Source organism: Stegostoma tigrinum, chromosome 13 (genome assembly GCF_030684315.1).
Source record: "Stegostoma tigrinum isolate sSteTig4 chromosome 13, sSteTig4.hap1, whole genome shotgun sequence".
Taxonomy (NCBI): Eukaryota; Metazoa; Chordata; class Chondrichthyes; order Orectolobiformes; family Stegostomatidae; genus Stegostoma; species Stegostoma tigrinum.
Genome location: NC_081366.1, coordinates 36075816 through 36100671, shown reverse-complemented (window position 1 = coordinate 36100671; position 24856 = coordinate 36075816). Strand labels below are relative to the sequence as shown.

Sequence of the window (24856 nt, the reverse complement as noted above, 5' to 3'; positions counted from 1 at the left end):
TATCCCCATTCAGCCATTACTATCAAGTCAAGAGATTAACCTGAAATCAATAGATAGTGCAGGAGGGCATGCCAGCAGCAGCATCAGACTCCTAAAAGTGAGGTGCCAACCTGGTGGACAGAAGTAATAAAAGTAACCACGCAACCAATGGATCAGGTCTTTGAGCCTTTGGTGCTTCCACTGGGTGTTCCAATTTCTTCCCACAGTCCAAAGATGAGCAGGGTAGGTGGATTGGCCATGGGAAATGCAGGGTTACAGGGATAGGTTAGGGTACTGGTCTGCGTGGATGCTCTTCAGAGGGTCCTTGTGGACTTGGTGGGCCAAATAGCCTGTTTCCGCACTGTAGAGATTCTATTATTTTATGAATTCAGCGTGTGATAGAATATTCTCCACTTGCTTTTCTAGGTGCAGGTCCAACAACGCTCAAGGAACACAACATTCTCTAGGATAATGGAGCTCACAAAGTGACAGCAGTGTGTACTGTCTACAAGACACACTGAGATAATTCACCAAGCCTCCTCCAACAATACCTGTCAAATCTGCAACCTCAACTACGTGGAAGGATAAGGGCAGCAGGTACATGGGAACATGATCATCTGTAAGTTCCCCTCCTAGCCACTCACCATCCTGACTTGAAAATATAATTGCTGTTCCTTCACTATTGCTGCACCAAAATCCTGGAATTTTCTTCACAACAGCGCTGCGGGTGTCCCTATACCTCCAAGGGTAACAGTGGTTCAAGAAAGTAGCTTGCCACCATTTTCTCCAAGGTAATTAGGGATGGGGAATACATTCTGACCAGGGTGGTGCCCATGTCCCTGGAGCAATTATAGACATATTTAATGTCAATGAACTGATTGAAAGATTTTCATTGTAAGCCTTGAGCCCATCAGGATGTTACACATTAAATGAAGTGCAATTGGATTTTTAACAGTAGCTCAACATTATTATTACTGCTAAACACTCTTACTGGTCACAAGAAGCAAATTTATATTCGTGGAATGTGAGATTTCTCTATTGCAATGAAAAAAAACACATTTGTTTGTCTTTGTTTTAGTTTCCTTCTTAATCTATTTATAATCATTAATATTTATATTTCTATTTAAAATTTAATGGGGTAGTGTTTTCTTTACTTCCTTATTTGACATCTGTGAGAATATTCCTCTATCAAATCGAATCTTATTGAGTTTTTAGAACTGTTGAAGGGATAGTTTTTCCAAGGAATATGTAAGGGCCAGTCAGTTATTGGATACTGGGAATGATTCTTATGTTAGGCAGCATTTGACAAAATTTAATAGAATTATTGTTACAGGGGACTCTCCTGTCGGGGGGATATACAGGAGAATCTGTGGCAGTGAGCATAAAATTTCAGATGGTTTGTTGCTTTCCTGGTGCTAGGATTGAGGAGGTCTCTAAATGTTTCAAGCATATTGTTAAAAGTGAGAGTGAGAAGCAGAAATTATTGTACACATTGGTAGGAATAACATCTTTAGGGAAAAGGCTAAAGCGAAGAGTGAATTGAAGAGGTTAGGTACAAGATTAAAAAATAGAATGTTAAAAGTAATAATCTCTGGTTTATTCCCAATATCAAACTCAAAAACATAAAGGCGATAAATCAATGGCAAGGGGTGGTGTATTGTTCAGGGATTCAGGTTTTTGTACAATTGGGAACAAAAACAGAAGATGCTGGAAAAGCTCAGCAGGTCAGGTAGCATCTGTGAAGGAAAAAAATCAGAGTTAATGTTTGGGTCCAGTGACCAATCGTCAGAATGTTTATTGGGATAGAAAAGACCCGTGCAAAAAGGATGGGTCTAACCTGAACTGAAACGGGACCAATATCTTAGCAGGGAGATTTGCTTGGTCCATTAAGGGAGACTTTATACCTGATAGAGAGGGGGAGTAGTGGGATTTTAAGTAGCAGTTTAAATAGAAAGATTGATGGGGAAGATTCTGATTGAGAAGACAGCATGTGAATTAGAAAAGAAAGGCAAGAGAGATTCAGAGCATGTTGTAACCCTGAAGACCTAAATTGCTTTTATTTCAATGCAAAGGGTCTAACAGGTAAGGCTGATGAACTCATGGCACGTTTAAGAACATGGGATTGGGACATCATGGCCACTACAGAAGTTTGGCTGAGAGATAGACAAGACTGGCAACTCAATGTTTCTGGTTTTGGATGCTTTAGGAAGGGTAGGAAATGGGGTAAGGAAGGAGGGGGTTGGCATTTTTGATTAAGGAATACATTACCACTGTAATTAAAGAAGATATTTCTGAAAAATCATCCAGCAAAAATATGGATAGAAATTAGAAATAAGATAGGAAAGGTCACCTTGATGGGTTTGTATTATTGGTGCCCCAGTAGTAAGAGGTAAATTGAGAAACAAATATGCAGGGAGATCTCAGATGTGTGTAAGCATAATTAGTTTGTAATAACGGGAGATTTTAATTTTCCAAGCATTGATTGGGGCTACCATAGTGTTTAAAGGTTTGGATTGTGAAGAATTTGTTAAATGTGTTCAAGATTTTTTTTATCAGTATGTCGTTGCTCCGACGAGAGAAGGAGCAAAACCAGACCTTTTGGGCAATAAGGCAGGGCAGGTAGCTGAAGTAAAAGTGGGGGAACACTGTGGGTCTAGAGATCATAATTCTTTTAGTTTCAAAACAGTTATGGAAAAGGATAAGCCCACCATAAAAGTTAATTTATTAAGTTGGAATAAGGCAAATTTTAACGGTGTGAGACAAGAACTTTCGAAAGTTGACTGGAGTAGAGAGTTCGCAGGTAAAGGGATGGCAGACAAGTGGGAGGCATTCAAAAGTGTGATAACGTGAGTTCTGAGGCATTATGTTCCTGTTAGAGTGAAGGGTAAGGCTGGTAAGATTAAGGAACAATGGATGAATAACGATATTAAGGTTCCAGTGAAGAACAAAAGAGAATCTTATTTTAGTTATAGACAACATACATTAGATCAGGTCCCAGAGATTAGTTGTAGACAACTTTGTTCAATTGGATCTCTTAATCAATATAAGAAGCATAAGGCCATTCTAAAGTCAGAAATCAGAAAGGCAAAGAGGGGATATGAGATAGCATTGAAAGAAATGATTAAGGATAATCCAAAGATGTTCTACAAATACATTAAGAGCAAGAGAGTAACTAGAGAGGCTAGGGCCCCTTAAAGATCAAGGACATTGTCTTTGTGTTGAGCCCCAGGAGACGGGAGAGATATTAAATGAATATATCATGTCAATTTTTAACAGAAATGAAAAAATTGAATCTAGTGAATGCTAAGAAATAAATTTTGATGTTTTAAAAGCAGTTAACATTACAGAAGAGGAAGTTTAGGACATCTTAGAGAATATAAAAGTGGATAAATCTTCCGGACCTGATCTAATGTATCCCAGAACGTTGTAGGAAGTAAGGGAGGAAATTGCAAGATTCCTTGCCAAAATATTTGCATTATCTATAAATATGGATGAGGTGCCATCATATGGATAATGTTGTACCTTTGTTTAAGAAAGATTGTACGGAGAAAGCGGGGAGCTATGGAGCTGTGAGTCTGGTTTCGGTTCTGGGTAAATTATTAGAGGTGAATGTAAAAGATAGGATTAATGACCTTTGGAGAGGCAAAAATTGATTATGGACAGTCAGCATTGTTTTGAGCGAAATAAACCGTGCCTCATAAACTTGATTGAATGTTTTGAGGAAGTTACCAAAAAGATTGATGAGGGAAGAGCAGCAGACTTTGTTTACTTGGATTTCAGTAAAGCCTTCGACAAGGTTCTGCATGGTAGACTGATTAGGTCACATGGGATTCAGAGTGAGCTTGCTAATTGGATCTATACTTGGCTTAATGGCAGAAGACAGGGAGTGGGGGTGAATGGTTGCTATTCAGACTGGAGGCTTGTCACCAGCTGTGTTCCACAGGGATTGGTTCTGTGCCCTCATTTATTTGTCATTTATATAAATGATTTGGATGAAAATATTGAAGACATGTTTAGTAAGTTTGTGGATGACACCAAAATTGATGGCAGAGTAAACAGTGAAGAAGGTTTTCTAAGATTACAGAGGGATATTGATCAAATGGGTCAATGGGCTGAAAGTGGCAGATGGAGTTTAATCTGGATAAATGCAAGGTATTGCATTTTGGTATTACAGTTGATGGTGGGGCCTTGAGTAGTGTCGTAGAACAGAGGGACCTAGGGATGAAGGCATATAATTATTTGCAGTTTGCATTACATATAGACAAGGTAGTTAAAAAGGCATTTGGCACACTTGCCTTCATTGCTTAGTCTTTTAAGTACAGGAGTTGGGAAGTCATGTTGAGGTTGTACTGAATTTTGTTTAGGCCTCTTCTGGAATTCTGTTCACCCAGTTATAGGAAGGAAATTATCAAGCTGGAGAGGGTTCAGAAGAGATTTTACCAGAATGTTGCTGTGTATGGAAGGTTTGAATTATAAAGAAAGGCTGGGACTATTTTTAGTGGAGTGCAGGAGGTTGAGAGGTGACCTTATAGAAGTTTATAACATAATGACAGGTATAGATAGAGTTAATGGCAGATGTAATAACAATGACCAGTCTTGAACTGTATTCGAAATACACACCCATTCAAAAATCTGCTTAAACAAACTACTTTTACAATCCTATAAAAGTAGGAATCAGGCAAAATGGCAATCAGGCAGTGCCATTATATTATAGAGAACAAAAGCTTTTCTCGACTTCACTTTAGTCTAGTCCAAACAAGCATATGACCATTGCAAGAAACAGTTCAAAGAAAGAACAGTTTATTGTAACTTCCTACAGAAATCAGTCATTGGAACCAAAAATTCTACTAATATCTGTAAAATCAGATCTTTGCTGAGCTATTCTAAGTGAATCTTGGACTTTGATCATGCATTCGTAATGAGCCCAATGGAGGCATAGATGTCTGGTCATCTTTTTTTGTTGATACAGTTGCCAGAAGGCCTCATGATGAGTCGGGATGAAATTAGGAACTCACAGCAATCAGTTGCCCTGACCGTTGATTCCATTTGTTAACATGATATGTAGCTTTTATTACTCATGCTTTATTTTGAATCAGCACACCAGAATTACATTTGTGTGCTGGGAAGAAATGCCTCTACACTATGCAAGAATGTTAAAATAATTCTTCCCTTTTTAAGAAGTTGTTATCAATACATTTTCAAAGTAGAAATATGGACATGCCAATAGACTGTTAGATTGTGATTGTTTAAACTGTTTTTTTAGCTTGACATTTAAAAATGCCATCAATTCTCTTGGATTCCATAGTTAAATAAACAGTAAATCTTGCCAGGATAATAAAATGTGAGGCTGGATGAACACAGCAGGCCAAGCAGCATCTCAGGAGCACAAAAGCTGACGTTTCGGGCCTAGACCCTTCATCAGAGAGGGGGATGGGGGGAGGGAACTGGAATAAATATGGAGAGAGGGGGAGGCGGACCGAAGATGGAGAGTAAAGAAGATAGGTGGAGAGGGTGTAGGTGGGGAGGTAGGGAGGGGATAGGTCAGTCCAGGGAAGACGGACAGGTCAAGGAGGTGGGATGAGGTTAGTAGGTAGCTGGGGGTGCGGCTTGGGGTGGGAGGAAGGGATGGGTGAGAGGAAGAACCGGTTAGGGAGGCAGAGACAGGTTGGACTGGTTTTGGGATGCAGTGGGTAGAGGGGAAGAGCTGGGCTGGTTGTGTGGTGCAGTGGGGGGAGGGGATGAACTGGGCTGGTTGAGGGATGCAGTGGGGGAAGGGGAGATTTTGAAACTGGTGAAGTCCACATTGATACCATATGGCTGCAGGGTTCCCAGGCGGAATATGAGTTGCTGTTCCTGCAACCTTCGGGTGGCATCATTGTGGCAGTGCAGGAGGCCCATGATGGACATGTCATCAAGAGAATGGGAGGGGGAGTGGAAATGGTTTGCGACTGGGAGGTGCAGTTGTTTGTTGCGAACTGAGCGGAGGTGTTCTGCAAAGCGGTCCCCAAGCCTCCGCTTGGTTTCCCCAATGTAGAGAAAGCCGCACCGGGTACAGTGGATGCAGTATACCACATTGGCAGATGTGCAGGTGAACCTCTGCTTAATGTGGAATGTCATCTTGGGGCCTGGGATGGGGGTGAGGGAGGAGGTGTGGGGACAAGTGTAGCATTTCCTGCGGTTGCAGGGGAAGGTGCCGGGTGTGGTGGGGTTGGAGGGCAGTGTGGAGCGAACAAGGGAGTCACGGAGAGAGTGGTCTCTCCGGAAAGCAGACAGGGGTGGGGATGGAAAAATGTCTTGGGTGGTGGGGTCGGATTGTAAATGGCGGAAGTGTCGGAGGATAATGCGTTGTATCCGGAGGTTGGTAGGGTGGTGTGTGAGAACGAGGGGGATCCTCTTGGGGCGGTTGTGGCGGGGGCGGGGTGTGAGGGATGTGTCGCGGGAAATGCGGGAGACACGGTCAAGGGCGTTCTCAATCACCGTGGGGGGGAAGTTGCGGTCCTTAAAGAACTTGGACATCTGGGATGTGCGGGAGTGGAATGTCTTATCGTGGGAGCAGATGCGGCGGAGGCGGAGGAATTGGGAATAGGGGATGGAATTTTTGCAGGAGGGTGGGTGGGAGGAGGTGTATTCTAGGTAGCTGTGGGAGTCGGTGGGCTTGTAATGGACATCAGTTACAAGCTGATTGCCTGAGATGGAGACTGAGAGGTCCAGGAAGGTGAGGGATGTGCTGGAGATGGCCCAGGTGAACTGAAGGTTGGGGTGGAAGGTGTTGGTGAAGTGGATGAACTGTTCGAGCTCCTCTGGGGAGCAAGAGGCGGCGCCGATACAGTCATCAATGTACCGGAGGAAGAGGTGGGGTTTGGGGCCTGTGTAGGTGCGGAAGATGGACTGTTCCACGTAACCTACAAAGAGGCAGGCATAGCTGGGGCCCACGCGGGTGCCCATGGCCACCCCCTTAGTCTGTAGGAAGTGGGAGGAGTCAAAAGAGAAGTTGTTGAGTGTGAGGACGAGTTCCGCTAGGCGGATGAGAGTGTCGGTGGAGGGGGCCTGGTCGGGCCTGCGGGACAGGAAGAAGCGGAGGGCCTTGAGGCCATCTCCATGCGGAATGCAGGTGTACAGGGACTGGACGTCCATGGTGAATATGAGGTGTTGGGGGCCAGGGAATTGGAAGTCCTGGAGGAGGTGGAGGGCGTGGGTGGTGTCACGGACATAGGTGGGGAGTTCCTGGACCAAAGGGGAGAAAATGGAGTCCAGATAGGTGGAGATGAGTTCGGTGGGGCAGGAGCAGGCTGAGACGATGGGTCGACCAGGGCAGGCAGGTTTGTGGATTTTGGGAAGGAGATAGAAACGGGCCGTGCGGGGTTGGGGAACAATGAGGTTGGAGGCTGTGGGTGGGAGGTCCCCTGAGGTGATGAGGTCATGAATGGTGTTGGAGATGATGGTTTGGTGCTCGGGTGTGGGGTCATGATCGAGGAGGCGGTAGGAGGTGGTGTCGGAGAGTTGGCGTCTGGCCTCGGCGATGTAGAGGTCAGTACGCCATACTACCACTGCGCCACCCTTGTCTGCGGGTTTGATGGTGAGGTTGGGGTTGGAGCGGAGGGAGCGGAGGGCTGCCCGTTCTGCGGGGGAGAGGTTGGAGTGGGTGAGAGGGGTGGAGAGGTTGAGGCGGTTAATGTCTCGACGGCAGTTGGAGATGAAGAGGTCGAGGGAGGGTAGGAGGCCTGGGGGTGGTGTCCAGGAGGAGGACTTGTGTTGGAAGCGGGTGAAGGGGTCAGTGGAGGGAGGGTTGGGCTCCCGGTTGAAGAAGTAGGCGTGCAGGCGAAGACGGCGGAAAAACTGCTCTATGTCCGACCGTGACTGGTATTCGTTGATGTGTGGTTGTAGGGGGACAAAGGTGAGCCCCTTGCTCAGGACTGACCGTTCGTCCTCAGTCAGTGGGAGGTCTGGGGGGATGGTGAAGATTCGGCAGGGCTCAGGGTGGCTGTCTCCTCTGGGGTTACAGGCTGTGGAGGTTGTGGGCGGAGCATTAACCGCCTCAACCTCTCCACCCCTCTCACCCACTCCAACCTCTCCCCCGCAGAACGGGCAGCCCTCCGCTCCCTCCGCTCCAACCCCAACCTCACCATCAAACCCGCAGACAAGGGTGGCGCAGTGGTAGTATGGCGTACTGACCTCTACATCGCCGAGGCCAGACGCCAACTCTCCGACACCACCTCCTACCGCCTCCTCGATCATGACCCCACACCCGAGCACCAAACCATCATCTCCAACACCATTCATGACCTCATCACCTCAGGGGACCTCCCACCCACAGCCTCCAACCTCATTGTTCCCCAACCCCGCACGGCCCGTTTCTATCTCCTTCCCAAAATCCACAAACCTGCCTGCCCTGGTCGACCCATCGTCTCAGCCTGCTCCTGCCCCACCGAACTCATCTCCACCTATCTGGACTCCATTTTCTCCCCTTTGGTCCAGGAACTCCCCACCTATGTCCGTGACACCACCCACGCCCTCCACCTCCTCCAGGACTTCCAATTCCCTGGCCCCCAACACCTCATATTCACCATGGACGTCCAGTCCCTGTACACCTGCATTCCGCATGGAGATGGCCTCAAGGCCCTCCGCTTCTTCCTGTCCCGCAGGCCCGACCAGGCCCCCTCCACCGACACTCTCATCCGCCTAGCGGAACTCGTCCTCACACTCAACAACTTCTCTTTTGACTCCTCCCACTTCCTACAGACTAAGGGGGTGGCCATGGGCACCCGCATGGGCCCCAGCTATGCCTGCCTCTTTGTAGGTTACGTGGAACAGTCCATCTTCCGCACCTACACAGGCCCCAAACCCCACCTCTTCCTCCGGTACATTGATGACTGTATCGGCGCCGCCTCTTGCTCCCCAGAGGAGCTCGAACAGTTCATCCACTTCACCAACACCTTCCACCCCAACCTTCAGTTCACCTGGGCCATCTCCAGCACATCCCTCACCTTCCTGGACCTCTCAGTCTCCATCTCAGGCAATCAGCTTGTAACTGATGTCCATTACAAGCCCACCGACTCCCACAGCTACCTAGAATACACCTCCTCCCACCCACCCTCCTGCAAAAATTCCATCCCCTATTCCCAATTCCTCCGCCTCCGCCGCATCTGCTCCCACGATAAGACATTCCACTCCCGCACATCCCAGATGTCCAAGTTCTTTAAGGACCGCAACTTCCCCCCCACGGTGATTGAGAACGCCCTTGACCGTGTCTCCCGCATTTCCCGCGACACATCCCTCACACCCCGCCCCCGCCACAACCGCCCCAAGAGGATCCCCCTCGTTCTCACACACCACCCTACCAACCTCCGGATACAACGCATTATCCTCCGACACTTCCGCCATTTACAATCCGACCCCACCACCCAAGACATTTTTCCATCCCCACCCCTGTCTGCTTTCCGGAGAGACCACTCTCTCCGTGACTCCCTTGTTCGCTCCACACTGCCCTCCAACCCCACCACACCCGGCACCTTCCCCTGCAACCGCAGGAAATGCTACACTTGTCCCCACACCTCCTCCCTCACCCCCATCCCAGGCCCCAAGATGACATTCCACATTAAGCAGAGGTTCACCTGCACATCTGCCAATGTGGTATACTGCATCCACTGTACCCGGTGCGGCTTTCTCTACATTGGGGAAACCAAGCGGAGGCTTGGGGACCGCTTTGCAGAACACCTCCGCTCAGTTCGCAACAAACAACTGCACCTCCCAGTCGCAAACCATTTCCACTCCCCCTCCCATTCTCTTGATGACATGTCCATCATGGGCCTCCTGCACTGCCACAATGATGCCACCCGAAGGTTGCAGGAACAGCAACTCATATTCCGCCTGGGAACCCTGCAGCCATATGGTATCAATGTGGACTTCACCAGTTTCAAAATCTCCCCTTCCCCCACTGCATCCCTCAACCAGCCCAGTTCATCCCCTCCCCCCACTGCACCACACAACCAGCCCAGCTCTTCCCCTCTACCCACTGCATCCCAAAACCAGTCCAACCTGTCTCTGCCTCCCTAACCGGTTCTTCCTCTCACCCATCCCTTCCTCCCACCCCAAGCCGCACCCCCAGCTACCTACTAACCTCATCCCACCTCCTTGACCTGTCCGTCTTCCCTGGACTGACCTATCCCCTCCCTACCTCCCCACCTACACCCTCTCCACCTATCTTCTTTACTCTCCATCTTCGGTCCGCCTCCCCCTCTCTCCATATTTATTCCAGTTCCCTCCCCCCATCCCCCTCTCTGATGAAGGGTCTAGGCCCGAAACGTCAGCTTTTGTGCTCCTGAGATGCTGCTTGGCCTGCTGTGTTCATCCAGCCTCACATTTTATTATCTTGGAATCTCCAGCATCTGCAGTTCCCATTATCTCCAGTAAATCTTGCCATTTTGAATTCAGGCCAATTGTGATCCGCGGAATAAAACTGCAGTGAAATCAGTTGAGAATTAGCATTGACACCCTGGAGCTAAAATTTGTCAAGGGAAGGAAATTAGTTCTGCAGTTACGTAGGGAACAGGCAGCAGGAACTGATGGGAGAAGAGGCTGCTGACTGTTTACGGAAAAGCCAGTATCTTCTCTTAGTCACCTCTGACCATAAGGTGGTGGATGGCATATAATCATGCCCTCAGAAAGAATCAGAAATAACTTCATGATGATTTAACCTTACCTTTATTTCGGAAGATCAATATAATGTGACTTACTCTTTCTTAAAATTCGAAAATCTGCAGAGTCCTTGATAAACCTTTCCTCCTTGTACCACTGGATGTTTAAAGGGGACGAACCCTGGACTCTGCACTCCAGCACAACTAACTGACTCTTCGGTGATGTAACATCCTGCAAGTACTACAATGAGAAAACACATTTATTTCTACATGGTAACATTATAACCTTTACTATGAAATGTAGACCACAAGACTTTAAGAATATTTGATGAAACATTTTTTGTTTGGAAAGCAAAGGAATTGTAGAAGCCATGCACATTATGGTAAATGACGATGTTGCATGTAATCTTCACCTTTTGAAACAGCTATGCTGTTTTGGAATGTCGTTTGAGGTCCTTTTGAAGGTTCTCTAGCAAATATTTTCAATTAAATTCACATCTTTCCTAACATTTATGACTGTCCTCAGAACATTCCAAATAAAGTTAATTTGTTGATGTCTTCAGATATTCGACCAAAGCCCATAATACCCAGAATTGCTCAAATCCATTTGCAGTTTGAGATATTAATTGTTTTGCAAACAGTACGATATATGATGTAACCCAACAACTTTTATTAAAATGAATAACAAATTAACTTAGATGCAACTATGGCTTCTTTCTGAAGGTTCACCTCAACAACTAAAGATCTCTTCTGAGCTGCACATATCATTTTCTACCACTTCTAAAATACCTTCACTTACAAACCTTTATAAACAGTAAACATCAGGAAAGCCATCTGCATTAATCAATAAGATTTACCTTATGGAGAATGTGAATCACATTAATATTTTACACCATATTAGATGGGGCCATTAGAAGTGTGTATTAGTTCGATAAAAGGTTACAAGAGCCATCATTACTCTTGCTTCCGATATCTAATTGAATGGTAAAACTTAACCTTCTCAGAACATATTTCTCAGTTAGACATTGATGACAGCAGTTGTAAACAGCAGGGTTGGTGGAAGAGTATTGGGTGCTTTGGGCGAACCTTCAGCCTTGTTCCCTTGCCCCACAAGTAGCTTACAAAGATTAATATTCTGCATTTGTATGAATAAACATTCCTTATTTATAATTGCAGATTTATTTTGCAAGAAAAGGAGAATATGATGGTCTTGGCTGCCTCTTCTGGCTGTTCTATATTTTTCGTAAGAAATGTACTAAAGGAAATGCTCATTGTAATGTGGCTCATGTGATGTAATACTCTGTGCACCTTCAACAATTGGATGACTTAAATGCACAATTTACACAATTAACAATCATTGTGACAGACTGGGTGAGATTCTATAAGTTCTTTCATCTTATTTACTGGTTCACAATGCTAGGATAGTCAAGTAGCCATACAAATTTGTAAAATTGTCGCTAAAACAGATTAAGAGCTATAATATTGTGAAGTTTTGGGAAACTGCTGAAATGCAAATCTATATTTATGTCAGTATATGAAGATGTGTATCAGTAGAACTAGACTTTTCATTCCCACTGTTGAAACCTGTTTGTCCACTAAGGTAGTTTCACAAATAGCTCTTTCAGGTTTTGATGCCTTACCTACCCCAAATTTTGCCATTCTAGGTGGGAACATAGCTTGCCGAGTGTTTGCAGTATTCCTGGTAAGTAGTGATATTCCCTAGCCATCAAAAATACGAGAATCCCAGAGAAATTGTAGCATACATATATATTGTAGGTATAAGGTTTCAGAGGATGCTGCAAACATTGACATTCATCCTCATCATTATGATCATTTTGCTTTACATTACAAGGTGCAATACATAAATTCAGTAATAAACGCATTGGTAAATACTTCTAGTTGTCAAGTACAATGATATTGTAAATTAATTCACAAAGAAAAAGTTTGTGATTTTCACTCATATTGCATCCAGATCAATCACCTCGCCCCTCCAAGGGAAACAAAGGTAAGGAAGCCAAAAATCCATGATCATGCTCAACCTCATAACACTGGCAGAACAGGACATTTTCTCTGTGAAGCATTTATAAATGTTCTGATTATTTTGGAATTTGCAAGATTAATCTTGTGCCATTAGGTATACATCTGGGTGCTCATGGGGCAGCAAGTGTCCTGGTGTTGACTCAGGTGCATAGCTGGCTGATATGGTTGAAACTGAATTAAAGTAGGCCACTTTTCTTACAGCTGGTGATCACTTTCAGAAATCACCTTTAAAAATCTGACCAACTCCACTTTTGCCTCCTTGATAACATTGTATGTCTGTTTCATGGAGATGTACTGCATGTTGGGGGTTAATAAAGGAGTGGACCCAGCAACAATTCCAACAGGTAATGTTAGCTTCACAGCCCTGACTTCTGTAAGATCTATGCCCAATTCCTTCAGGGAACTTCCCAAATACTTAAAAACATAGAAAACAGGAGTAGGAGTAAGCCATTTGGCCCATCAAACCTGCTCCACTATTCGAAGTGATCAGGGCTGATCCTCTATCTCAACACCGTATTCCTATCCTCTTCCCATAACCACTTGATACATTTAGCTTCTAGAAATCTACTGATTTCTTTCTTAAATATATTCAGTGATTTCGTCTCCACAACTTCTGTGAAAGTGAATTCCATAGGTTCACCTGCAGAATTTTCCCTCAGCCCCGTCTGAAATGGCCTATTATACTTCCTGAGACTGTGATAAAGAAAACATCATCCTTGCATTTAGTCTGCCCAGCCATTTCAGAATTTTATACATTTCAGTGAGATCTCCTTTGATTAGATTTTGATTTTGTTCTATTGATAGTATAAGGTAGGGGTGGAGGTTTTATAGACCTTAGGATTAGAGTAAACGTTCGGCACAGCATCATGGGCTGAAGGGCCTGTACTGTGCTGTACTGTTCTATGTTCTATGTTCTATGTTCGAGATTTAAGAACCTAGTTTTAGATTGGACGACTTCACTTTCTATGCCAATGAAAAGGTCTGTCATGTTATGGTCACTTTTTCTAAAAGGACCTCTTACAACAAGCTCATTAATTAACCTGTTCTCATTGCTTAAAACCAAATCTACAATAGCCTGCCCCTGAGTTGGTTCCTCAAGGTATTTTGTGCACACTTTAAGAATTCATCTGCAATTGTCTTATTGTTAAAATGTTTTTACCAGCCTATATGTGGATTAACATCACGCATGCTTGCTGTAACACCCATATATCTCCAGTTTCCTCTTTAATGCGATTCCTTACCTCACCACTATTGTTTGGAAACTGATAGACAATTCCCATTAATATTTTCTGCCCCTTGTTGCTTTTTCTCTCCATCCAGACTGATTTTACATTGCCAGTTCTTGTCACTGTTGCACTGGTTTCATCTTTCACTAAGAATGCCACCTGACCTGCTGCTCTGCCCTTCCTTTAAGACAGAATTTAAGATTTTAAACTTGAGATGGGAGGCAGAGAGCAAATCAGGAATTATATACCAGTTAATCCGATGTTAATAATGTGGAAAATGCTAGAAACTATTGTCAAAGAATTAATACCTGAGCATTTGGAAAATAGGGGTAGGATCAAACAGAATCTGCATGGATTTATGAAAGTGAAATCATCCTCGACAAGTCTACTGGAGTTGATGATGGGGAGCCAGTCGATGTGATTTATTTAGACATTCAACAGGGTTTTGACACAGTCAAATTTAAGAGATTAGTGTTTAAAATTAAAATGAATAGGATTGGGGGTAATGTATTGAGATGGATAAAAAACTGGCTGGCAGACTGGAAGCAAAGTGTGGGAATAAAGGTCTTTTTCTGAGTGGCAGCCAGTGACTAGTGGGGTACAACAAGATCTTAGCTATTAACAATATATATTAATGATTTGGGTGAGGGAACTACATGTAATATCTCCAAATTTGCAGGTGACATAAAGCTGGGTGGTAGGATGAGCTGAGAGTCATCAGTATGATTTGGACACACTGAGTATATGGACAAATGCATGGTAGATGCAGTACAATGTGAGGTTATCCATTCTGGGAGCAAAAGCAGGAGGGCAGATTATTATCTGAATGGCTATAAATTGAGAGAGAGGGACGTGCAATAAGACCTGGGTATCCTTGTGTGCAAATCGCTGAAGGCAAACATGCAGGTGCAGCAAACAGTTAACAGGCAATGGTGTGTTGGCTTTCATAGTGAGTACAGGAGTACAGGGTATGTGTTGCTGCAATCAATACAGAATCTTGATGAGACCACACCTGTAATACCATATACAGGTTTAGTCTCCTTATCTGAGGAAGGATCTTCTTTATGCAGAGAAAGTGCAATGAAGGTTTATCAGACTAATTCCTGAGATGGTGGGCCTGACATATGAGAAGAGGTTGAAATAGTTAGGATTATATTTGCTGGAGTTCAGAAGAATGAAGGGAGATCTCATAGAACATATAAAATTAAAGCAGGTTCGAGAGGGTGGATGTAGCAAGGATGTTCCCGTTGGTGGGGGAGTCCAGAATCAGGGTCACAGACTGGTGGATGGGGTAAACCACTTAGGACTGATATGAGGAAAACGTTCTTCACCCAGAGAGTGGTGAGCCTGTGGAATTCAATACCACAGAAAGCAGTTGAAGCTAAAATATTGAGTGATTTTACAACGGAGTTAGATACAGCACTTATAATCATAGAACTAGAGAGGTGTACAGCATAGAAACAGACCCTTTGGTCCAACTCATACATGCTGACCAGATATCCTAATTTAACCTAGTCCCATATGTTGGTATTTGGCTCATATCTGTCTAAACCCTTCCTATTCATGTACGCAACCAGATGCCCAATAAATGTTGTAATTGTACCAGCCTCCACCATTTCCTCTGGCAGCTCATTTCATACATGCACCACCCACTGTGTGAAAAAATTACCCCTCAGGTCCCCTTTATATCGTTCCCCTTTCACCTTAAACCTATGCCCTCCAGTTTTGGACTTCCCTACCCTGGGGAAAAGACCTTGACCATTCCCTGCATTCGTACCCATCATGATTTTATAAACCTCTGTAAGGTCATCCCTCAGTGTCCAATGCACCAGAGGAAAAAAAACCCAGCCTATTCAGCTCCTCTCTATAGCTCAAGCACTCCAGTCCTGGCAACATTCTTGTAAATCTTTTCTGAGCCCTTTCAAGTTTCACAACATTCTTCCTAAAGGGTGTTGTGAAGTTGAGTAAATATTTGTGGATTGGGAGGCAGGAAGTTAGAATTTGGTGTTAGTAAAATGCTAGGGGACAAAGCATTGCGTGGTCCCTTTAAAAGACCATGTGCGTTTTTTGGTCTTAGACAGTTAAAATGGACATCTGTGAGTAGCAACTTGAAAGTTTGCAAATACACGAGAGCGCTTGAATTGAAATATTTGTATTGAAAGGCCATACAGTTAGCAGGCCAAACAGCAGTTTGTACCAGACAGTATGCGTTTGAATTTAGCCAATCAATGTGAACCAGGTACTCAGATATCAAAAACCTATTAAATTTAAGACTGGTGGTTTTGATATCTTGATATGTCGTCAATAATATAAAAAGAAGGGGGCAGTTGACCAAAAGCCCCGAAGCTAACTGCTGTCTGCCAGAGCTAAGAGCCCTCAGCTCTCAAGAGAATCACTGGCCTTCACAGCCTCCTCTATGTCTTAGAGAGAGCACCATCTAAAAAACAACTGTACCCACTGCACAATTAGTTAACATTCCTGACAGAAGAATCAACAGAGAAGACACAAAACATTCCGGAAGACACGTCACTTGGCTGTAATTTTGAGAGATTAAAGTCTATTTTTAGTTTATATTATGGGACTTATATTTATTGGAACAGCACGCTATCAGAGTTTTACTTTATTCAGGGTGAGTTAGTAGATGAAGGGGTTTATTTGGTTTGTTAATTGTTTAGTTAATTTGTTCACTGTTAGAGTTAGTTAAAAACTTATTACTTGTCGATAGTAAAGTGAGCGTCAGGGATTTATTTTACTTAACCACTAGAAGTTGCTGAAAGGTAGTTTACACCACTTTTCACAGTTCTTTTACAGATTAAAGGGCAATGTGCTCCTCTTAGGGTGTTTTGTCTTTAGTTCTCAGAGTGGGGTCAACCTCTGCTTTATAACAGGAGACCAGAATTGAACACAGCATTCTAAAAGTGGCCTCGCCAATGTCTTGTACAGTCCCAACTCCTATACCCAATGTATTGACCAATGAAGGCAAGCAAGCTGAACACCTTCTTCACCACCTCATCGACCTGTGACTCCACTTTCAAGGAACTATGCACCTGCACCCCTAGGTCTTTTTGTTTGGCAACACTCCCCAAGGCCCAACCATTAACTACCCTTGCTGCTCTGGTTTGCCTTACCAAAATGCATCACGTCTCATTTGTCTAAATTAATAAAGAGGTCAAAGGATATGGGGAGAAAGCAGGAACATGCTATTGAGTCAGATGATCATTCATGAATGGTGGAGCAAGCCCAAAGCACCAAATGACCTACTCCTGTTCCCTGTTCAACCTGCAATTAAATTTTTATATAAAGACAGGAGAATAACTAACACAAGGCACTCATTTGAAGAGCCACAACTGGCATAATGGACCAAACGGCCTTCTCCTGAGATTCTGTGCCAATGCTGGGATTTGAACTCTGGGCCTCGGAACACTATCTGGATTTCCAAATGCTAGTTCACCAACAATACCACTACAGGATCACAGTGAAATACAATAACTGTATTTTTGTCCCCAATTTCCCCATAAGACCATAAAATGTAGAAGCAGAATGAGGCCATTTCGCCCATTGAGTTTCTACCCTGCCTTCTTCCCATAACCCTTGATCCCTTACCAATCAAGAATCTATCTAACTATCTATATCTTAAATACATCCAATGACTTGGTCTCCACAGCCCCCTGTGACAATGACCATTAACCATCCTCTGGCTGAAGAATTTCCTCCTCATCTCAGTTCTAAAGGATCATCACTTCACTGTGAAGCTGTGCCCTCAGGTCCTAGTCTCCCCTACTAGTGGAAACATCTTCTCAGCATCCTCTCCATTCAAGCTCTCAGTATTCTCTAATTTCAGTCAGATCCCCTCTCATCCTTCACAGCTCCACTGAGTGCACACTCAGAGACCTCAACCATTCCTCATATGACAAGCCCTTCACCCTCAGGATCATTCTTGTAAATATTCTCTGTACACCCTCCCCTAACATCAAATCATTCCTTAGACATGGAGCCCAAAACTGCTCACAGTATTCCAAATGAGATCTATCCAAAGCCTTGTGCAACCTCAGCAGTATATCTCTGCTCTTGTATTCTAGCCCTTTTGAAATGAATCCTCACATTGTATTTGCCTTCCTAATTGCCAACCGAACATGCATATTCACCTTAAGAGAATCCTGAACTAGAACTCCCAAGTCCCTTTATCCTTCAAATTTTATAATCATGCTGGTTATGGCTCCAGTTCATCCCAATTGCCAAGGAAATTTGAAGCACAAAGTCATAACACCTATCCATCAGCTTACTAACAAAACGTGCGCTGATGTCATGTGATGGGAAAATATTTGTACAGATTGTGCCACAATATTATTGAACTAGGTGTTCCAGGATTGGGATACACCATAAAAGGTATGGTGTGAATGGAAATGCAGGAACATTCGGTTAAATGATGCCTCTCTTACCTTTGTGAACACTGGGGCAAATTCTGATGAAACTCCTGAATGAGTAGAATATTGGGTCTCTTGACTCTGTTGAAATGAATTAAATTCAAAATTTAAAAGGTATTTTAGTAACGTATGATTATATTCCCAAAAATAATTGAATTAACATTTTGTTATCCATCTAGAGGATGTTTCGACATCAGAAGAGCCGTGAATGATGTTCTTCCTTTTATTGTGATGTGCAAACATTACTCAAAGTTGCTGCATCATTTATTTCTAGACATTTGGAAAAGAACATTTGATAAATATATGTCCTTTAGATTCTAGCTCTTTAATGCAGTTTTAACTAAATTTGGTAGTTACATCCAGAGTAATTGATATGAGGATTTTATTTTTAATGAATAAATAAAAAGGAATTCATGTAAATAATTTAGTTGTAAATTTGCAGTCTTGGATGGTTGTTAGTGTTTGTGCAATTTCTTGTGACTTAGAAGATTCAACCTCGTGTAAGACAAAAGTTAGTTCATCACAATCAAATGATAATCTTGCAAAAGAATCAGAATTCTTGATTTAATGTTGTATTATCAGATTGATTGCTGAGTTAATTGAGATGTATTGTTACTCATTACCTGCTGGATGTTGACAGATGAAGTCTGAACAGGTTTGGAGTACGTTTGGGGACTTCTCAGGTTTGCAGAACCTTCACTTGCAGAACAAGGGGCTAGAGTTAGTGACACTGTTGCTGATTTCCTCTGCACCCTGATCAGAAGAAACATTTTACAAAAATGGAAATTCATGAAGGTGAGCATATACAATGCAGTTATTTGTAGCTCAGTGCATTGTGCTCTGACTCTTGAGCCAGTTCATGAAGTGATTTGATTTGATTTGATTTAAGCTTTATTGTCACATGTACTCAAGTACAGAAGAACAGGCATACAGTGAAAAGTGTACAATGTTGCCACACACCACACCATCTTAGGTAGGAAGGTAAATAGGTACAAAACTTGGGTACAAGTAGTCACATGGAGAAATAATGTTAAAAGCTACAGTTTTTCCTAGTATTAATTGGAAAAATAAAGCAATAAAGGTAAAATTTGTACAGTCTTTCCTCAGTGCCTTCCCAGCAAGGATGCCGTTTCCTTTGCTTTGACCCACTGTCTGAGAAACCCCAGGCTTCCTGCTCTCTATCTACATTGTGGAGTCAAGCTCCCACCAGAAGCTTAGGCGCACATCTTGATGTTTTTTGCTCAGAGGTGCTATCTTTCAGATGAGACATTAGACCTAGATTCCCATTCGGGTAGATGTAAAAGATCCCATGACACTATTTTGAGGAAGCACGCTGGAGTTCCCCCTGACCAATATTTTTACCTCAAACATCACCAAAAACAGATAAGCTAGCCATGAAATCATTTCTTTTTATGGGACCTTGCTGTTCTTAAATTGGCCGCTTTGTTTCTTATAACAATTACTTCACTTTAACAAGTAATTCATTTCCCTTTCTTTACCAAAGCTCTGACAACACCTTATGTACACATCCATATTTTAGCGCTGTAGTGAAAAGTTGGAGGATCACAATTAAAATGTGAAGAAACCTAAAAACTGCAAATAATGGGGTGAAGAAGTAAACACAGAAAACTCTGAATTCACAGCATCTGAAAAGAGAAAAGCTTGGTTAACAGTTTGGCTGTGCACCCTTTAAAATGTCTTAAAAAGGAACATTGCAAATGTCCTTAAAGTGCTACAATGAGACACCCACATTCTTCAGGTACGAGTCACGTTGAATGCTACATTGGGACAGGGATAGAGTACGTGCAATGAGTGTTGGCTGAAAGTACAGAGAGAGAAATCATGGTGTCAAACAGCACGCAACATTGGTTTAATGTCAGTGCTGAAGCTCAATAATCCAGCTAAAGCCTTCTATTAATCATCCTCGAACATGCATTCAGTGGTAAGAATGACTCCACATCAGCATTATTGATTGATTTCTACTACATATTGTTCTGATTGGACAAATGTTTTGTACTTTACAGAGTTTTTTCGAGGTACTAAAGTCTACAGAGTAGTATGCTAGGTGCTGAAAGACTTTGTCTTGTCTTCAAATCTCCTGCACAAACTAGTTGCTGTCAATGTGGATTTAATGGTCTTCTCAGAATGAGGCATGTTAGGAGGAATGAGTAGAGATGACAGAGTAAGACAAGATGCTGGAAGAGGAAGGAGAAGGGAATGGAGAAGAATTCTCAGCAAGAAACGCAGGATGCTATGGAAAGATTATACATCTGAATCTCAGTGCGAAACAATGTGCAACCCCACCACCTGCACTTCAGTAAGAATCTTCTTACGAAAATCGGACCCCTGTTACAACCAAAACCAAACCCAGAGCAAAGCAAAGTCTAAATTGGCAGCCGACGTGAAATTTTATGTTTATGTGGCTACATAGCAAAACAAAACCACACACAATCAGATGCTTTGATGGTGACTGTCAGAGGGAAGGCCCAGAAGCATTTGGTTCCTTCAGTCTGGTGCTGCAGATATTTTATTGAATAGCGGAACATGCTGAGTGGCTGAATGGCCCACTCCTGTTACTAATTTGTTTGTTGATATATCCATATGCCAATGCCCACTAGCCTGCAGCAGTCATGATGATTTCACTCTGTGCAGTACACCATTCCATGTGCATTCGAGTCACTATAATAAACTAAAGGATGGCTACAGGGAGACAAGTGTTATCCATTGAATAAATGGCTCTTAGCTCCTGCGCGTCTCTTGCACGAGTGAGTAGCATGAATACAATATACTGCCAACTGGACTGTGAGTGAGTAGAGCATAGCGAGCTGAAACAATACTTTAACTTTCCAAACTGGCTGGTAGGGTGATGCAGTATAGGAAGGAATGGTTGTTAAGATTTATGATGATCTGCAGCATCCTGCACAACTGCAGCATTCTGAGCACGTTGCTCTCTTCCCCAGCTACACAACAAGCAGCTGAAGCTTAGCATAGGGAACAGAAGGAGGAGGAGGAAACAAACAGGAACAAAAACAAAGTTGCTGGAAAAGCTCATCAGGTCTGGCAGCATCTGTGGAGGAGAAAACGGAGTTAACGTTTCGGGTCCGGTGACCCTTCCGCAGAACTGCGTCACCGGACCCGAAACGTTAACTCTGTTTTCTCCTTCACAGATGCTGCCAGACCTGATGAGCTTTTCCAGCAACTTTGTTTTTGTTCCTGATTTACAGCATCTGCAGTTCTTTTGTTTTTTATTTAGGAGGAAACAAACAGTATGGTTTTGCCTAGACTGGGTGTGAACAACTCATATGTCTGTAATGCCAGTAATCACAGTCCCAAATGCCCATTTGCGAAGTGTACTACACCTTATCTATCCTTTGTAAGTGGCCATCATCATGTCCACAATTTAAAAATAAATGCTGATGCAATACTAAACTATGTTTATAAAATAAAGCATGCCTTATTGCATACAAATGTAAACTAATCTCTCGTGTGCATCCCTTAATGGCTGTCTTCCACATGCTTTTGCCTGTCCTTTGGCTTCTATTCAATGCTAGTACATGACTGCTGGAAGGCTGCTGACTTTCAAATGGGGGGAGACTGTAGATGGCCCTGCAGGACAGCCTTGAGCAGCTCTGAGTTTCAGAGGGTTCAACTTTCAAGCTGTACTGTAGATGGCAGAGGCTGAATCTGGCTGACAAGGAATGGCAAGGGCACAGTGCGTGGAGAATGAATACTGCCATCCTGAGGGAGGACAGCAGATTCGTGCTTCATGGAGCCACCATCATTTCTCCCGGCATCAGTGTCAAGAGATAAAACGCTTGTTTGCTGTGACCACTGCGTTCAATTCTGGTCTCTCTGCTATAGAAACAATATTATTAAACTTGAAAGGGTTCAGAAAAGATTTACAAGCATGTTGCAGTGTTGGAGGGGTTGAGTTATGGGGAGATGCTGAATAGGCTGGGTTTTTTTTCCCTAGTGTGTTGGAGGTTGAGGCGACCTTACAGTATTGGAGGGAAGAGCCAGAAGCTTTGTGCATTTGGTTCCTTCACTCTGGTGCTGAAGATATTTTATTGAATAACAGAACATGCTGAGTGGCAGAATAGCCCACTCGTGTTCCTAATTTGTCTGTTGATATATCCATATGCCAATGCCCACTAGCCTGGCAGCAGTCATGACGATTTCACTCTGTGCAGTTCACAGGGATAGATGGGGTAAATAGCCAAGGTCTTTTTCCCAGGGTAGGGGAGTCCAAAGCTAAAGGGCGTAGGTTTAAAGTAAGAGGGGAAAGATTTAAAAGGGACAACCTTTTCATGCAGAGGGTGGTGCATGTATGGAATAGCTGCCAGATGAAGTGGTGCAGTTCCAATTTGGAATTGATTATCAATACCACTCCTAAGTCTGTTTGCTTGGATCCAATTGATGTTTTTTGAGGTACATTTCTGAATACAAATAGAACATTTAAAAGGCATCTGGATGGGTGTATGAATGGAAGGTTTAGAAGGATGCTGGAAAATGGTCAGCATGGCTGAGTTGGACCGAAAACTCTGTTTCCATGCTGTATGTCACGATTACTCTATGACATTATCACCACTAACATCTACAGTCATGATGGCGGCTGTTTGAATGCGCATGGCAGCAGTCATTGCCTGTCCATGCTCTTCCTCTTCCACCATCACCATGGAAATTTTACTCAAGCCACCACTGACCATGACTGTTAAACTTGAGCACCCTTACCCAGGTCTGGGGAAATCACAAATGGTACTAGTGATCTTCTCCTCAGATCTCAAATCATCCTGCTTCTATTCCATGTTCCTGTCATATGTTCAGCCACAACCACCTTTAAGGTACACATTTCTTCAGATTTATTTTGCATGAGGATAACCACCTCTGGTCTAACTGGAGAGAGATAATGGGAACTGCAGATGCTGGAGAATCCAAGATAATAAAATGTGAGGCTGGATGAACACAGCAGGCCCAGCAGCATCTTAGGAGCACAAAAGCTGACGTTTCGGGCCTAGACCCTTCATCAGAGAGGGGGATGGGGAGAGGGAACTGGAATAAATAGGGAGGGAGGGGGAGGCGGACCGAAGATGGAGAGTAAAGAAGATAGGTGGAGAGAGAATAGGTGGGGAGGTAGGGAGGGGATAGGTCAGTCCAGGGAAGACGGACAGGTCAAGGAGGTGGGATGAGGTTAGTAGGTAGATGGAGGTGCGGCTTGGGGTGGGAGGAAGGGATGGGTAAGAGGAAGAACCGGTTAGGGAGGCAGAGACAGGTTGGACTGGTTTTGGGATGCAGTGGGTGGAGGGGAAGAGCTGGGCTGGTTGTGTGGTGCAGTGGGGGGAGGGGACGAACTGGGCTGGTTTAGGGATGCAGTTGGGGAAGGGGAGATTTTGAAACTGGTGAAGTCCACATTGATACCATTAGGCTGCAGGGTTCCCAGGCGGAATATGAGTTGCTGTTCCTGCAACCTTCGGGTGGCATCATTGTGGCACTGCAGGAGGCCCATGATGGACATGTCAAAAAAAGAATGGGAGGGGGAGTGGAAATGGTTTGCGACTGGGAGGTGCAGTTGTTTGTTGCAAACTGAGCGGGGGTGTTCTGCAAAGCGGTCTCCAAGCCTCCGCTTGGTTTCCCCAATGTAGAGGAAGCCACACCGGGTACAGTGGATGCAGTATACCACATTGGCAGATGTGCAGGTGAACCTCTGCTTAATGTGGAATGTCATCTTGGGGCCTGGGATAGGGGTGAGGGAGGAGGTGTAGGGGTAAGTGTAGCATTTCCTGCGGTTGCAGGGGAAGGTGCCGGGTGTGGTGGGGTTGGAGGGCAGTGTGGAGCGAACAAGGGAGTCACGGAGAGAGTGGTGCCGGGTGTGGTGGGGTTGGAGGGCAGAGTGGAGCATCCCCCTCGTTCTCACACACCACCCTACCAACCTCCGGATACAACGCATCATCCTCCGACACTTCCGCCATTTACAATCCGACCCCACCACCCAAGACATTTTTCCATCCCCACCCCTGTCTGCTTTCCGGAGAGACCACTCTCTCCGTGACTCCCTTGTTCGCTCCACACTGCCCTCCAACCACACCACACCCGGCACCTTCCCCTGCAACCGCAGGAAATGCTACACTTGCCCCCACACCTCCTCCCTCACCCCTATCCCAGGCCCCAAGATGACATTCCACATTAAGCACAGGTTCACCTGCACATCTGCCAATGTGGTATACTGCATCCACTGTACCCGGTGCGGCTTCCTCTACATTGGGGAAACCAAGCGGAGGCTTGGAGACCGCTTTGCAGAACACCTCCGCTCAGTTCGCAACAAACAACTGCACCTCCCAGTCGCATACCATTTCCACTCCCCCTCCCTTTCCTCAGATGACATGTCCATCATGGGCCTCCTGCAGTGCCACAATGATGCCACCCGAAGGTTGCAGGAACAGCAACTCATATTCCGCCTGGGAACCCTGCAGCCTAATGGTATCAATGTGGACTTCACCAGTTTCAAAATCTCCCCTTCCCCAACTGCATCCCTAAACCAGCCCAGTTCTTCCCCTCC

General features: G+C 44.3%; 1 protein-coding gene across 2 annotated transcripts in view; it reads right to left on the bottom strand.

The window, feature by feature from the left end:
- Positions 1-24856, bottom strand: part of myot (myotilin) — a 116274-nt gene that overhangs the window by 88277 nt on the left and 3141 nt on the right. The window contains exons 2-4 of one of the 2 annotated variants that reach the window (XM_059650664.1): positions 18927-19056; positions 18319-18384; positions 10713-10854 (exon numbers count right to left, since the gene is read on the bottom strand). In XM_059650664.1, coding sequence (XP_059506647.1) covers positions 10713-10854; positions 18319-18384; positions 18927-19056 — 338 coding nt within the window. The remainder of the gene's footprint in view (positions 1-10712; positions 10855-18318; positions 18385-18926; positions 19057-24856) is intronic. The other variant, XM_059650665.1, reaches the window with a different exon arrangement.